This window comes from Fukomys damarensis, unplaced genomic scaffold, assembly GCF_012274545.1.
Source record: "Fukomys damarensis isolate Sample0158 unplaced genomic scaffold, DMR_v1.0_HiC HiC_scaffold_28, whole genome shotgun sequence".
Lineage (NCBI taxonomy): Eukaryota > Metazoa > Chordata > Mammalia > Rodentia > Bathyergidae > Fukomys > Fukomys damarensis.
Window position 1 is genome coordinate 40436947 of NW_022900940.1, and position 14996 is coordinate 40451942.

The window sequence follows — 14996 nt, forward strand, 5'->3', positions numbered from 1 at the left end:
CCCTTCCCCAAAATGTTCCTGTTTTAGAAGTCACAGATAAGCCAAGATTAATGATGTTATCCATATCCCCTTGTGGAAGTGCCCTGCTTTCCTATTAGATCAATATTAGCTAAGTGGCTATAATTGTAATCTTTGGTTGATTAGTCTGACCCACATTGTACCCACCTCGAGATTTTGCCCTATCTCACATTCTTGGAGAAATAACTCGGGGGCCGGGGATTTAGCTCAGTGGTTTCACTGACTGCTTCACAAGCACAAGGACCCGAGTTTGATCCCTGATACCAAAAAAAAAAAAAAATTTACATGAGAAATAACTTGGTAGCACCTACTTTCTGGAGCCTGCTTCTTTCTCGGAACTCTCAAATCTTTCCTACTATCTTTTTTTTTTTTTTTTGTATGGGGATCAAACTCAGGACCTTGTGCTTGCAAGGCAAGCATGGTGCCACTGAACTAAATCTCTGGCCCCAATCTTTCCTACTCCTAATATCCTTTCTTCCTTGGAATTCATTTTTCAATTTTGGGGAACATGAATTCGGCACATCTGACACCTAGCAGGTTGGGAGTTGTATTTCCCCTATATCAGTATCAGACATCTCTACATTCTGTCACTCTGGTAGTTTGTTTTTTATTTAAGTAAACCAGTATTACTAACTTATAAAAAGAACCATTATTTTGAGAAAGCCAACTTTCAACTTAAGAATTTTTAATATAAATGAATGATTATGTAATAATTTGAGAACTGAGTAATTTCTAATAGATAAATGGTTTCATTTAAAGGTCACTTGTGCAAAAGTCAAGACATGAATCTAATTTGGAGCAGGAAGATCTTATGCAAATACCAAAACTATACAGTGGTTACACACAGGTCCTTCTTGTTGGTCCAGCATTGCTATTCCCTAACCCATATCCTTTTTGTGGTACAAGGGAATGAATCCAGGGCCTCTGCTGAAGGCTATATACCCAGCTTCTTTTTTAGTTTTTCATTTACTGTGCAAGGCATGGACTAAGGCTAGACATCTGGCTGGAAGATGGTGTTACATTATCTAAATGACTCATCTACAGTTGTTACTATTCTTGTCTTCAAGTATAAAGTTGGTTTAGCTTTGTAATTATAAATTTAGTTTTAATTGCTTAGTAATATTATAGTACTGTATATATAGTAATGTTTGTAACTTATTTTGTTTGTTTGAGACAGGGTCTTGCTATGTATTCCATGCTGGCCTTGAACTCACGGTGATCCTCCTCACAGCCTTCCAAGTGCTGACATTACCAGCATGCGCCATCACATCAGCTTGTTTATGACAGTTTTATGGGAGAACATTTTTAATCAGTATTCTGAGGCATATCTGTTCAGTTATGATTGTCCCTAGAAGCATTCTATATGGTAAACTTCAGGATTGTCACAAAGGCTTTTCCCCTGGAATTGTTAGGCTTTGAATCCTCCCTCTTTTCCTGGGTAGGCTACAAGGTGTAGCAGCTGCTGTGGCAGGCTCGTGACCGTTTCCCTGGTGACATGTGCTGCACGACGTGGAGTTCAGTGCAGAGAGCAGCGGCTTCCTTCATGAGGCAGTACTTGGGGCAGATGCGGAGAGCACTGTAATCATCCTTGGGATCCGCCCCTCTGAAGTAGACCACTATGTATTTGTGCAGATGAGTCTGGCTACTTAGATCACTGCAGAAAAGGTTAAAGGCAAGGGGGAACAGGTCATGAGAGTTCCCACTGGGGCTGCCCTCGCTCTGGGCGCAGGTACCATCGCACTTAGTACTGACATCATTGGAAAGGAGGAAGATCACTTTATCTGCTGCTTTCTTCTTGGTGGTTAGCCACTGCACCGGACCCATCTCAGCTATTTTCTTTTTCTGCCACTGTTCAAGGATGACCTCACTTCTGCAGTGGTTTTGAAGAAATTCAGTGAAGTAGCAAACTGTGTGATGGAAACATACTTCAGGTGGGTAAACCACAAGAACCTTAATGAGGGGCAGTAGCGTGGTGGTAGGAAAGGAAGCTTTCTTGATCCTTTCTGTGGGGTGAGAAAAGCATTTGTTACCTGCATATAGTTTCACTCTAAAATGATTCCTACTGCAAAATGGCAGAGGAGCATCAGGAAAAATCACCCCAATAGTCCTTTTGGACATGGCGCCTGAAGCACACTGATGCCTAAACTTAAAAAAGGTTTTAATGGGCTGGGGTGTAGCTCAGTGGTGAAGCAATGCCCTAAAATACATGAGATCTTGGGTGCACTCCCCAGTCCTGCCAAAAAGAAAAGAAAAAACAAAAGTAAACAAGGTTTAAAAGATATGTTTTCTGCCAGGAATTTGGCTTAGTGGTTCCACCGCCTGCCTCACAAGTGGGAGGGCCTGAGTTGGATCACCAGTACCACAAAAAAAAGTCAAAAGATACATTTTCTAAGTCCCTGTTATGAAATCAGTCCTTTCAGTCAAACTTTATCTTTCAAATAAAGCCATAGAAACTTTAGGTTGAATGTACTTTGAGGTGGGCAGCTGTGACTTTACTTTTAGTGCTGTCTAAAGGACATTGACCTCTGTGCTTCACCTTTGAGTTTGGCTGTCTGTGCTTGTTTATACCATCTGCTACCTGCAGGTGGTAGAGTTTCTTTACAGTTCCATAAAGTTAAGGCCCTGAGACTTAACTGTAATTCTGTCTTATACCATGTTATAAAACAGGAAAATATTTGAAACTACTGTAGTACAGTTCAAACATCATCCCCTAAATATAACTGTTCCTGAGGCAAAAGGATCACATGGGTTTCTTGGCTTAGAAATAACATGGAGTTACTCTTGTGTCTACATCATCCCATGCAATACTAAGGGCGCATTTCTATTTCCTTTCCTGTTTGGAAGAGAGGTAGTCTGCAATGGATATGCCACTAGCTATGTGTACCCCCAGTTTTTGTCTGTCTTTATTCCTTTGGGGAAGGCACTAGGAATTGAACCCAGGGCCTTCACCCTGAGCTTCATACCCAGACCCAGACCTTCTTATTTTTTGAGACAGGGTCTCACTGACTCACTACATGTAGCCTAGGCTGGGCTCAGGAGTGCACCACCATGCCGGGTGAGTTACCCTGATTTCTGTATCCAGATGCTCAGTGTTGTAGAATTGGCAGTGACCTTTCAGAATATATGAATTTAAGTGAATGTTGTTCTAATGTCTTAGAGCTACTTTTAAAAAAAATAACTAATAGAGTATTACAGGCGAAATGGGTTAGCCATCTTTTATCTGTTTCGTACTTGTAGAGCCCCCCCGCTTAGTAAAAATAAAACAGATGGTAGGTAGTTCCCAGATCTGCAGGACCTCACCCTGCTTTAGGCTAGCAGATGAGATGCAGTTGTTACCATACCAGGCTTTGTAGCAGCATGTTAAGGCACTAATCCCGGGAAATGCCAATATGGGATTGTCTCTCTTCCTTTCCAAATGCTCAGAATGTGGAGTTGGAGTTGTATCTCTGATGAAGCACTTGCCCGACATGCATGAGGCCCTGGGTTCCATTCTCACACACATGCTCACACACACGCGCGCACACACACACACACAAAGTGATTTCCTCATTAAGATATCTTTAAGATATAACCCTTACCATGTCTCCATATTAGATAGATCCCAACTGCCAGCATCCATGTAACCAGTAGAAGTAATAGGAGAGCTAGCCAGCCTCCCAGCATGCTTCTATCTAAACAAACAAACAAAACAAAGCGTATTCACCTTCAGTAAAACAAAACCATATTTATCTATTTCTTTTCTTTTCATTTTTTGAGACAGGGTCTTGCTGTGTAGCCCAGGCTGGCCTCAAACTTGGAACAGTCCTCCTGCTTCATTGTTTCCTCTTGTTTTGTCTAATTTTTTTACATATCTATTTGAAAATTAAGACTTTTACTCTGTATTTTATAAAACTTTAGGTCCCTTTAGAACAAGGGTCAGAAGATCTTTAAGGAGTGCAATGATCCGTGGTGTCTATGTCCCTTACTTGGTTCTCAACAGGATAAAGACCCAGCAAGTTGTCCTCCAAGATCTCTTTGGTCTTTGACTCCTTACCTAAGCATTCACTGTGGAACCAGAGTTTACATTTGGCTTCTTATTCTTGGTTCTTTGAGGAATCACCCCCATTCTGGGTGCATTTTGAAAAGCAGTTTAACTAGACCGATGTGAGAAATGTGCCTTTCCTTCTTGGGAACCCTAAGGAGTAGGCAGGCTCAGGCACATCACCACGCTCAGGACTCAGTAAAGATACTGGGTCTACACAGTGGTTAGGATTGTTAGGTACCGAGATTCCTTCAGTTTGTTTAGCTGAGATTCTCAAGAATAATACCTTCCATCTTTTGACCTAGGCTACTTTATAATTTAAGAAACGACGCATCTCTAAATCTGGTGACATTTTCCAGAACCTGCCACTCTCATGCACTAGTGGGGTGTCTTTTCGTGCCTGTATTCCTGATTTGTTACCCAAGTGTTGGCATGTGACCACATGTATGGTAGCAGGTAGGCCCAGGCTGCTGAGGATCAGCATGCAGTGGAGTATTCGTTCCCTCTGACTCTGTCTGTTGTAGACTTCTCAGCGGATCCTTGGAGTGCTTTCAACATCTGTTTTGTACTGTTCAGTTTTCCCTGTCTGTATATATCCTGTTTTCATAAAGGATCAGGAGTGGTTTTATAAGTAAATGTTTTGTTCTTAGATCATGGGCTTTCTGGGATAGCGCTGGCATCTTTCTGTGCACACTAATTCAGTGTACACAGGCAGGAAACCCTCACACTGCCCTCAGACACACCCTGTTACATACTGAATGGGGACAGTGACAGATTCATCATGTTCTGACCTTTTTGATCATCCTGTGATAATGACAGGACTTACTTTTATCTGGAGGAAACGGGACACCTGGCTGTGGGCAAAGCATGACAATTCCTTTGCGTCGGATGCAGTCATTGCCACACGAATGGAAATAAGGTATCAACTGAGGAAAAATGAGAGGCTCAGAAATTTTCACATTGTGCTTCAGACAAAAGCTCAACAGTATTCCTGCTTCTACCACAACCTCCTCTAAGCATTTTCATGGACATTTTCCCTTTGGTTACACTTGTGGAGCAAAGCCCTAAAAATCCAACCCAGTGATCCAAGACTGAAATACCATCCAAGACTCCAGGATTGTGAACCTCAACTTTGTGTGTGCTTCTAACATTCTGGTTTCCTTATCTAGAAAGCTGGGTTATATCCTAACATATATGCAAATATTTCCTCCATGGTTACAGAACTCTGGGGCTCTTACTAACTTCAGTCAGGGCTTTATGACAGGCAGGTCCCTGGCACTAGGAGTCTGTGGTTCCCTGGAAGAGGCATGGATAATATATTTCCAAGGTCTGCTTCCTTTGGCCTGTCTGAACACTGCCTTTATGTTCAGGAAGAAAAAACAGGAACTCCTTACTCTCTGTTATGGTTGAGTCACACTGGGTTCCTCTGTGCCCCCATACTGTAAACTCAATAGTTGCAGGAGACCTGAGAGCATCTATTGATCCAACTTCTGTTTCCACCTGGGGCTGACACCCTGGAAGGACAGGCAGTTGCCCTCCAGATTTCATACATTACTCTGGAACCTGCAACTTTTAACTTCAGATCTTTGCAACTTCATTTTGCAATTAAAACTTGGTTTGGGGAAATAAAATGGTTCTACCTCGGTATTGCTCTGAGGGTCTGTGACAGAAAGTGGAAATAAAAGCACTTTGGAAAGTCATTTGCCACTAATCTAAGCAGAAGGTACCATGACTGCAAGGTCAGCTTCCTGAAGAGTACAGCAGACAGGACTTTTGCCAAAAGTGAACTTGAGAGAACTAAATCATCTATAAAAGCACTCACCAAAAGCATTTAACAGTGGAATGATCTTCGAGTATCTCTCCCCTCCCCAAAGCATCTTGTTAAACTTACCTGAACCATAGCACCTTCACTTTCCCCTGTCACCAGAATGACTACAGAAATTCTTTTTAATTTGTTCTGTAAATGAATGAGATGGAATCAAGAATTACAAATCATAAAAGTGACTGCTCATAATGGAGAAGCCACACTTTCCAAACTGACTTTCAGTTCACTAGACTATCTGTGAATAAAGATTTATTTCATACTTCTGAAATGTCTATTTTAGAAACCAACTTCAGTTGGTTTTAGATTCATAATGACATATACTCTAGGGTAGCATAAGAATTTGTTCTTATCTGATGAATTAATCAAACCAGCCCAGTACATTCTGACGATACACGGCACTGTGTGCTCTCAAGAGAGCCTATTCTGAGAACCCTAAAGTGTCCACTTTCTCCTGCCACAAAGTAAGGAAGATGGAGGTTGAAGACGAGAGAATGAAGTGGAAAAGTACCTCTGGCACATTAGAAAGTCCAATTATAGTGTCACGTTGGATAAGAACCATGTATCTGTTTCCAAGGGGGCTGGTTGTAAAATTCACTTCGACCATCTTCTCATTCTTCTTACAAGCAGTAATGTTGGGATCCCACAGACTTCCTATGAAGTAAGAAAGAACCATGTGGATGAACATGATAACTTTTCCTTCATTTAAGTCCTTTATAAGTCCCCAAAGAGGTTTTATAAAAACAATCCAAGTTCTCAGACATACACCCAAGAGCCAGGGACTCCACTACACAGTGCCCTTTCCAGCATTGCTCCCAGAGTCTCAAAGTACCTGCTGCCCAAGTAAGTTTAGGACTCTTCCCCCCATTATCACTGTTTTGCTAAAAATAGCTTCCCAGAGCTGAGGGTGGTTGGGGATAGATCAGATTTTAATACTTTTATTTTTAACCTGTAATCTAAATTAAGGACTAGGGCCAGTAATTTCTCCTTCACAGAATGTGAGAAGGCAGCTACAGGTTAGGAGATGTGTGAGATTATGGCAGAAGTGAATGTGGGATCGAGACTACAACCGTTAGAATATTCTGGATTCTAGGAGCTTCATCCATGACAGCATTCTGTCAGCTTTACTGAATGCAAAGAAGGCAGGAAATGCCTCACAGTTCAGAGGATATCCTGATAGGTCGACCTTGTCAGAACAAAGTCTTTTGTTTTGTCGATGTGACTTGCAAATAAGGACTAGGTTAATTTCCAGGAACATAATATATAATAGCACAAAGTTTCTTCCCCACAGAGGAGACCATTTCAGGCCCTGCCTTGGAAGTGTCTTCATAAGTTCATCCTAGGATGGTTTTTTAGGCCTTCAGACCTCATACCCCAGTGCTTCTATACTCCTACAGCTCCATCTTGGTGGGAGAGGAAGCCCTGTCCTCCAAGTCAGTCTCTAGTAAGAATAGCACATGTAGCTATCTAATGGTATGTAGAATAAAGGGTCCCCAAATCCCTAAAAGATCAGGACTCACCCCCCAAATACAACTCACGTTATTAGCACCCCAAGACTATATTGCCCAGAAATGCACATAAAACCCTTTGGAAATTGGTCACTGGGGTGATTATCTTAAATAGGCTATTTCACAAGTCAAAGGTAGGGTTAGGATTCTAGGTCTAGCAGGGGAGAAGAGATCCTCTTTAAGGGCACAGGTTGAGAACATGCTTCTAGGTCATTACTTCAACTAAAACCCACCCTGAACGCTTGCTAATCCAAAGATTCCCACTGCCCCAACAACCACAGGCAGGGGTGCTGGTGAAAGGGCTCAGAGAACTCCCGTACAATCAGGAAAGCCCTCCGATTGGCACCACCACAAGTGCAGTTTGAGCTGAAATGTTAAGTAGTTTAGGGGGCCGGGGGGGGGTGGTTTCATGTGGCCCCACTGCATAAACTTACTAGTCTGTCCTTCACTGGAAGGGGCCACGTGCCGCAAGGAGCAAAGTGACGACCAGGGACTTGGAGCCCTGGTGCTTCTGCCTGGGTACTGAGCAGTTTGGATAAATCCTCACTTGAAGCCTCAGTTTGTTCATCTATCAAAAGATAGAGCTGGGTATGGTAGTGCACGCCTATAATCCCAGCGCTCTGAGAGGCTGGGGATAAACCCAAGACCCTGTCTGAACAGAAGAAATAAAATGGGCTGGGAATGTAGCTTCGTGGGAAGAATCCCAGTACCCTGCCTGGGTACTGAGCAGTTTGGATAAATCCTCACTTGAAGCCTCAGTTTGTTCATCTATCAAAAGATAGAGCTGGGTATGGTAGTGCACGCCTATAATCCCAGCGCTCTGAGAGGCTGGGGATAAACCCAAGACCCTGTCTGAACAGAAGAAATAAAATGGGCTGGGAATGTAGCTTCGTGGGAAGAATCCCAGTACCCCAGCACTTTTTCTTGTATTTCATTATGTGGTCTAGGCAGCCTGGAAATTTGAGTAAAAGTTTTTACACTTTTGAAAAAGGTTATTTCTGTTCTATTCCCTTGTCAACAAGGACAGAAGCACGCATATACATACATATCCCACATAATTAACTAGAAATCTAAATACGGTACCATTTATAGTAAAATTTTGCTGTTAACATCGTCTGCTGTGGAATGTGACCAGCTTCTAAGTACTACCTTTATCAAAACAGAATCAGTGATTAAGAAGAGAACACCCAAAAGCCCATCATTCTTTAAAATTGAAGTTTGATAATACATAGGTTCCACCCCTTACAGACATGAGGCTTCCCCACCTGGAAGCCTAGCAGGCAGCACACTAACCTAGGGACAAAGGTACCCTCACCAGTGACCTCACGTGCCTGACAGGGTACAGTGAGAAAGGCACAACATCCCTGCAGGATTCTTCCCCAATCCCATATCCCAGGTCTAATAATGAGATAAGTATCAGACAAATCCGAATTGTGGTCATTCTACAAGATGCCTGGTTGAACTCAAGACTATCAAGGTCATGGAAAATAAAGCCTACGAAAATGTTACCAGATGAGATCAAGGAAACAAAGGACTAAATGTAACCGGACAAAAAAGAAGCTATTAATAAAAAAGTAAAACCCAAATAAAACCTGGAGTTAGCATAAGTGAACAAATGTTGATTTTTTAGGTTTGACACCAATATTGTACGATGGTAACAGAGAAATTGGTGCGAGGTGAAAGCTATAGTATCTTTGCAATCTTTCTGTAAATCTAAAATTACCAAAAAAAAAAAAAAAAACCCTGAAAAAAAGCCTATTTAAAAACAATGAAAGAGCTGGAGCTGGGGTTGCAGCTCCATGGTAGAATGCCTGCCTAGCATGCAATAAGGCCATGTGTTCAATCCTCAGCACTACACAAAAGGAAAAAATTAGGTTTAGTTCCATCCAGAAAGCTGGCAATTACTGTGTAAGTGGTGTAGCACCAAAAATACCCTGGATTGTCCAAGGGCATTGATCAAGAAGGACCAGAGATGTATTGGAGATGTAGCATAGGGGTAAAGTACTTACCTAGCATGTGTGAGGCCCTGAGTTAAAAAGAAACACACACACACACACACACACACACACACACACACACACACACACAAGCTGAATGTCAGCTTTCCTTTTCCTATGTGTACAACCCAGGGCAGGTGACTTAAGCTTTTATTTTTTCATTTGTAAGATGGGGCTATCCTATCCTCAGGCTGGTGAGGGCCAACTGCATGTCAAGTGTTCCACACAGTGCCTGACATGCAAGAATGTGCTTTGCCTACATTTGACTTGATTTAACCCTCACCACCCTGAAAGGAACCGTTGCTACTGTGTCCACATTACAGATGAGGAAACAGACTTTGCAAGGCCAAAGCCTTGTCTAGGGTTTCTTGACTTGTGAGTCAAAGCATAGACCCCCATATAGGTGTCCCAGCACAACAGAGAAAAACCAGAGCAGAGGTGGTTTACCTGGTGAGGTGAAGTTCACAGACAAAGAAGGGCTGTCGTCATTCATATTTGCACTGGGGATATTATGGGCCCCGATGAAATAGCATGTGCTCAGGGCCACAGGAAAGCCTATGTAGGAGAATGTCCACTGAAAAGCAAAATGAGGCATCTGAGTTCCCAACACACCGCACAGTGTGGCAACAGCTCCACTGGATGTTGCCCTTTTCCTTTGTAATTTTATCCCTTGTCCTACTGCTAAACCTTAGTTCTCTAGTCATTGTCTCCTTGGAAAATGGGCTCTCCACAATATGCAGGGGCAACTCACAGAATCAGAAAAGAATTTCCGAGCTAGGATATAAAATTAAGTTCCACTAACTGTACCATATACTTAAAAAGTACCAATAAACTCAGTTTAAAAAATTAAGTTCCACTTCCCTTACTTTCCCAATGGGAACACTGATGCCTAGAGATTCGGATTGGCCCAAAGCATGGAACAGGGAAGTAACCAGAACTGGGATGTGAATGAGGCATCTGGCTCTGTATCACAGCTGCTCAGACCAACCTGTTTGTGAAGCATGTGGTCCATGCTCCCCAGAAGACCCAGTCTTCAGTGACTGCCACATGCCTCATAGTACTTACTCTGCCACCAGAGGGTCTAGTCTGCCACTGGAAGGCCTCTGTGTAATTGCACCTCACACAGCTGTACCACTGGAAGTTGCTTTTGCCTGTCACACAGATCCTGGTGGCCTTCAACACTCGGATGCTGGCTGCACAGATAGTTAAAAGGGAGCTGTTTACTTAGCCCTTGCTATGTGGTTGACCTGATGAACTTCACATGCTTCATCTCAGTTCACATTCACAGCAGCACTGAAAAGGAGGTACTGTCATCCCAGCGTGCAAATGAAGTGAATGAGGTTAGGGAGTTTCAAGGAGCTCTGCCCACGCTTACAAAGCTCAACTGCAGCAGGTAGGAATTCAAATTCCAAAGCCTAGGATCTTCCTCACTGCTCAGCCTGAATTTCTCAGAATACCTGTGACTTATGCCACACCTGCAGTATCGTGGGTCTCAAGAGTAACAGGCCTACTTTGGGAATGCCACAAGGACCCCCACTAAAAGTGTCATCACCAAACCATGCCTGCGTTGACGGCTTCTTTCTCTGTGCCAATACTTCTTCCTGGAAAATCCTTTCCTTCTGGTTCCTGCCTCTCCCAAATCTTACTCCTTTAACCCACACCTTTTAATAGCCAACAGAGCTCCCTCTGCCAGGGATGGGACCAAAGCTTTATCGCATCATCTCACAAGAGTCTCCGCAGGACTCCTCTCCTGGACCTTGCTGCCGCACCCCTCACATGGAGCCCAGTTCCCTTCAAGGCTTGCCTTGATGCCGTCAGCATCTGCTTCTCCAACCCTCAGAACACGGTACTGATGGACTAGCCAGCTCACCTCTCTGCCTGGCACTCAAGGATTCCTTACTGGATCAAATTTAACTGAATTTTGCAGATGGAAACCACAGACCTGGGCATTAGGATTCCAGGACTAGCTCATCATGACAACCCACAAATTGCCTTGCAGTGTAATCTGGGGGAAATGCCAGGCCTTTCATGATACTATTTGGGAAGAAGCAACTTACCTAAACTGGTGCTTTTCCTAAATTGAGGGAATCAACTCTGGCCTTTATCTTTTTCCATGAAATATATCACATACAAAGAAGTACACAGACCAGCAGTGTACGGCTTATTGCATTTGCACGTTCATCAACCCGTACAACTCAGAAACCCCAGGAGTAGCCCTCAGTCACTCCCACCCCCGAAGTAATCAGCCCGACTTCCAACCACCAGATTAATTTTGTCATTTTTGTAATGTACCAGTGCAGGAATGCATTTAGACACAAACAAATCTTTGAACTCCAGAATCTGGCTTCTTATGTTTGATATCTATATTCTGTGTAGTTATAGATTGCTCATTCCTTTTCCTGTACTGGATTCCATTCTACTGTTGGGCATTTGGGTGCTTTTGGCCATTATGAAAAGTGCTGCTGTGAATGTCCTGGTATGTGGCTTTCAGTGCATGCATGTATAGATTTCGGTTGGGCACGCCTAGGGCACAGTTGCTGGGCCGTACAGCACTTCTGGTTCAGTAGACACTTGAGACCTTTGATTGATGTAAACTTACCATCTGCCCGGAGCACCCAGCTTATGTTCATCAAAACTGAATAGTCCTCTGCTGTAGCACTGGTTTTAACAAGTTCCACTCGGAGTTCCCTTAAGTCTCCTGGGGTCAGAGGATGCTGGACCATCCATTCTGGAGAAGGCCCTGGGAAAAGGCAAGAGTTCCCATGACACTCCCCTTCCAGGCCAGTCTGGGGCCATCCCCTCTAACTGATCCACACTGTCCATCCCCAGATCACATCTTCCTGCTAAGGCAGGCAAAATGTTTCAGTGTGGAGGACCAAGGAGAATTGAGGCCTAATTGGCCCCTCCATGAGCACGAAGGAGAAAGGCTGCACTCAAGGCTGATTGCATATTAGGGGAAAGTTAATACAGCCGAGATGAGGTCGAGTTACTGTGATTGCTTGTGCCTGTGTTTGGGTGAATAAAAGCAAGGTGAGCCAAGTGCCGGCGGCTCTCTGCCTGTCCACATGCAGAGCGGACTGCGTGGCTCTTTGTCAGGGAAGAAACGAAGTAGTGGGTCTAAGTCCCGAAACAAGGCCAGCCTGGTGAGTCACAGGTGGTGCCCCCTGGGAGTGGGCTTGGGACCAGAGTCACCTACAGTTGGCACCCCCAACAGGAACCTGAGACCTGGGTTGTTTCAGCACATTTCAGGTGTTGTTGCATTTATAACTGAGGCAGTCTTAAACTGCATGTTCTCGGCCTTGGCCCACAACACCCCACTTTCCCACCTCTAAGCCTTTGTGGCTGCCCATTTCTCCTCCAGCTCACCCTCCTTATTCACATTTCCTAGGCAGAAACCCACTTTCTTTGAATGCTACCATCTCTATTCTTTAAAACATCTGCTCCCTCTACCCAGGTGTGACTCCTTCCCGCAGCTCTGTCTCCCTCTGCACAGTGGCAGGCACTGATTTCCCTCTCACGGTGAGTCCCACCCTGCCCGTGCTGCCTGGACTGGCCAAGAAGCCATTTCAGACACCTCCTTATTTCCCCAGAGCTCTGCCTTGAGAATGTCAACCGCCTCAGCTAAAGCAGTGGTTCTCCTTGTGCCTGGTCCCATGACCCACTGCTGGATTCAGGCTTCGTGGTCCAGCTGTGCTTTCAATGTAATGCCCCAAATATTTGCTCCCTAAGGCACCTACCAGTTTCAGAGCCACACTGAATAGTCTGCAAGAAAGAAAGAAACCAAATGTCATGTTGAAGCTAGAAAGCCACAGTCTTTTATCTAATTGATCAAATTAGATAAATCGCCATGTTTTCCCCTTAAGTACATATACAAATGGCAAACTTTCAAAGAAAAAATGAGTTGGTTCTGTTTTCACAGCTTCGGGAAAACGAATCTGTACCCTTGTAGGCTACAGCGGACCATAGATTAGCCATCAGTATGCCTCATCTCCAGCCAGCCGATCCCCTCACTTGAAGACCAGGGCACTCTGGGCAGCCTTCGCTGCTATAAGCCCGAGATGAACTGGACTGTCAGGAGGTCCCTGCACACTTCAGTGTTTAGCTGCCAGATTTCAGAAAGTCTGGAGTGGTTATTGAGTTCCTCCAGATTAAGGATTGGCTATGTAAGAAAAGTAATAGAGGAAAGCGATGAATGTAGTCCACAGTATCTTCCCCAGGTTCTTTCACATACTCTCTTTCTAGCACAGGGCTTGCCTGAGCTATTTAGAAACTATGAACAACTGTGGCTTCATCGCGTCTCCTTTTAAAAACCCCTTTTTAAAAAAGTAAACCTGTATTGTCCATGTCTAAGGAAGACTAATACTAAATTCTTTGAAGTTAATTGCTCAGGTCTTCTCATAAGAGAAAAATTCAGTACTTTGATTTTGAAACAAGACACTGAATGTCAATTATTTAACCTTCAGGCAGCAGGCTACTCCGTGTAGTAAACCCACTAGCTCTGGAATCCGATCTTGCCAAGCCACCACATTTCCAAATACCTTGTGAGAGAGAAGGTAAGATTTTGGATGCTTTGAGTTGGTTGGGGTTTGGTGAAGTCATCAGTTATGCCATGGTCTTTGTAGAAGTAAGCTTGGAAGGGATACCCTCAGATACTATTTTTTAAACAAGCGGCCCTGGTAGGAGCTGACTTCTGGACAAAAGGGGTGAGACAAGTTTGAGGAAGGAGCAGCAGCTCTAAATTTGACAGAGTTCAAACCGTTGGCCTTACAGTGACTGCCACAAAGGCAACTACTTTTCTTCCTCTAGGGGAAAAATCAAGAGGGTCTCAGAAAAGAGAGCCAGGAGCTGAAGGCATCAGGACAGGCTGGGTGGTGCCTGACTTTCCATAACCATCAAAAAGTAACCACCACGCTTTTATGTTATATGTTCTGATAAGAAGGCAGGGAGATGATGCGCTTTTTCCTCTAATGATCCAGAAGATTCCTTTAATCATTCAAAGCACTGGGGAAGAAAGGAAGTCTACCTTCAGGAATCAGCGTGAAAGAAAGCAATGCAAAAGCGTCAAATGGTAGTGGAGCAAAAGTCCTGTACCCCAGCAGGTGGGCAGAGGACAAGCATTAATGAGCACCTGCTCATCTCGCAGAGGGAGGCTCTTCGCAGGCCGGGTGGTCATCAGGAGGCCTGGGTGGGCTAGGTACTACCCTTCTTATTACCGGTGAGATGCGGAGGGTAGGTGAGCAGAAATGACTGAACAAGAGCTCAGCGTGGCGGCTGCGGATGTAGCTCAGTGCCTATCACGGGTGAGAACCCTGGGTTCCATCTCCCACACGCAAAAATAGAGAAACGGAGCCCAGGGTACCTTCGCAACCAAGTCTGTCTGATTCCCACGTCCTGAACCAAGCAGCCTGACCCGGCCAGGCGGGGACGATGGTCTGATGGAGATCTGAGGCTCATCTGCTGACCCCGGGATGCAGACAGGACCCCTTCGCCTAGGCGTGGGCTGGCAGATTGAATGCAGCCAGGGTCAGGGCTCGAGGGGCGCACTCCGGGACAGGGCTTACCGGCTCTCCCGGCAAGGCGATCCTGCAGAGCGCGGCCAAGCTCAGCAGCACGAATGCCATGGCGTGACC

At 44.4% G+C, this 14996-nt stretch overlaps 1 protein-coding gene across 1 annotated transcript; it reads right to left on the reverse strand.

Annotated features, from left to right (window-relative positions):
- Positions 1–724: 724 nt before the first annotated feature.
- Il17rb (interleukin 17 receptor B) lies at positions 725–14990 on the reverse strand. Its single transcript, XM_010643035.3, has 11 exons — positions 14928–14990; positions 13104–13128; positions 11966–12106; positions 10432–10559; positions 9814–9940; positions 8280–8321; positions 6373–6515; positions 5931–5996; positions 4866–4965; positions 3597–3689; positions 725–2021 (listed from the first exon to the last, which is right to left on the reverse strand). The coding sequence occupies exons 1-11, from the start codon at positions 14985–14987 to the stop codon at positions 1462–1464; spliced, it is 1485 nt and encodes a 494-aa protein (XP_010641337.3). The 5' UTR covers positions 14988–14990; the 3' UTR covers positions 725–1461.
- Positions 14991–14996: the final 6 nt, after the last annotated feature.

Coding starts and splice junctions, on each gene's coding strand:
- Il17rb (XM_010643035.3), bottom strand. CDS start 14,987: ATGGCATTCGTGCTGCTGAGCTTGGCCGCGCTCTGCAGGATCGCCTTG. Junction 9,941..10,431: donor CTAGACCCTCTGGTGGCAGA/GTAAGTACTATG, acceptor TTTGCTTTTCAG/TGGACATTCTCCTACATAGG. Junction 8,322..9,813: donor TGTGAACTTCACCTCACCAG/GTAAACCACCTC, acceptor TCAAATTTCCAG/GCTGCCTAGACCACATAATG.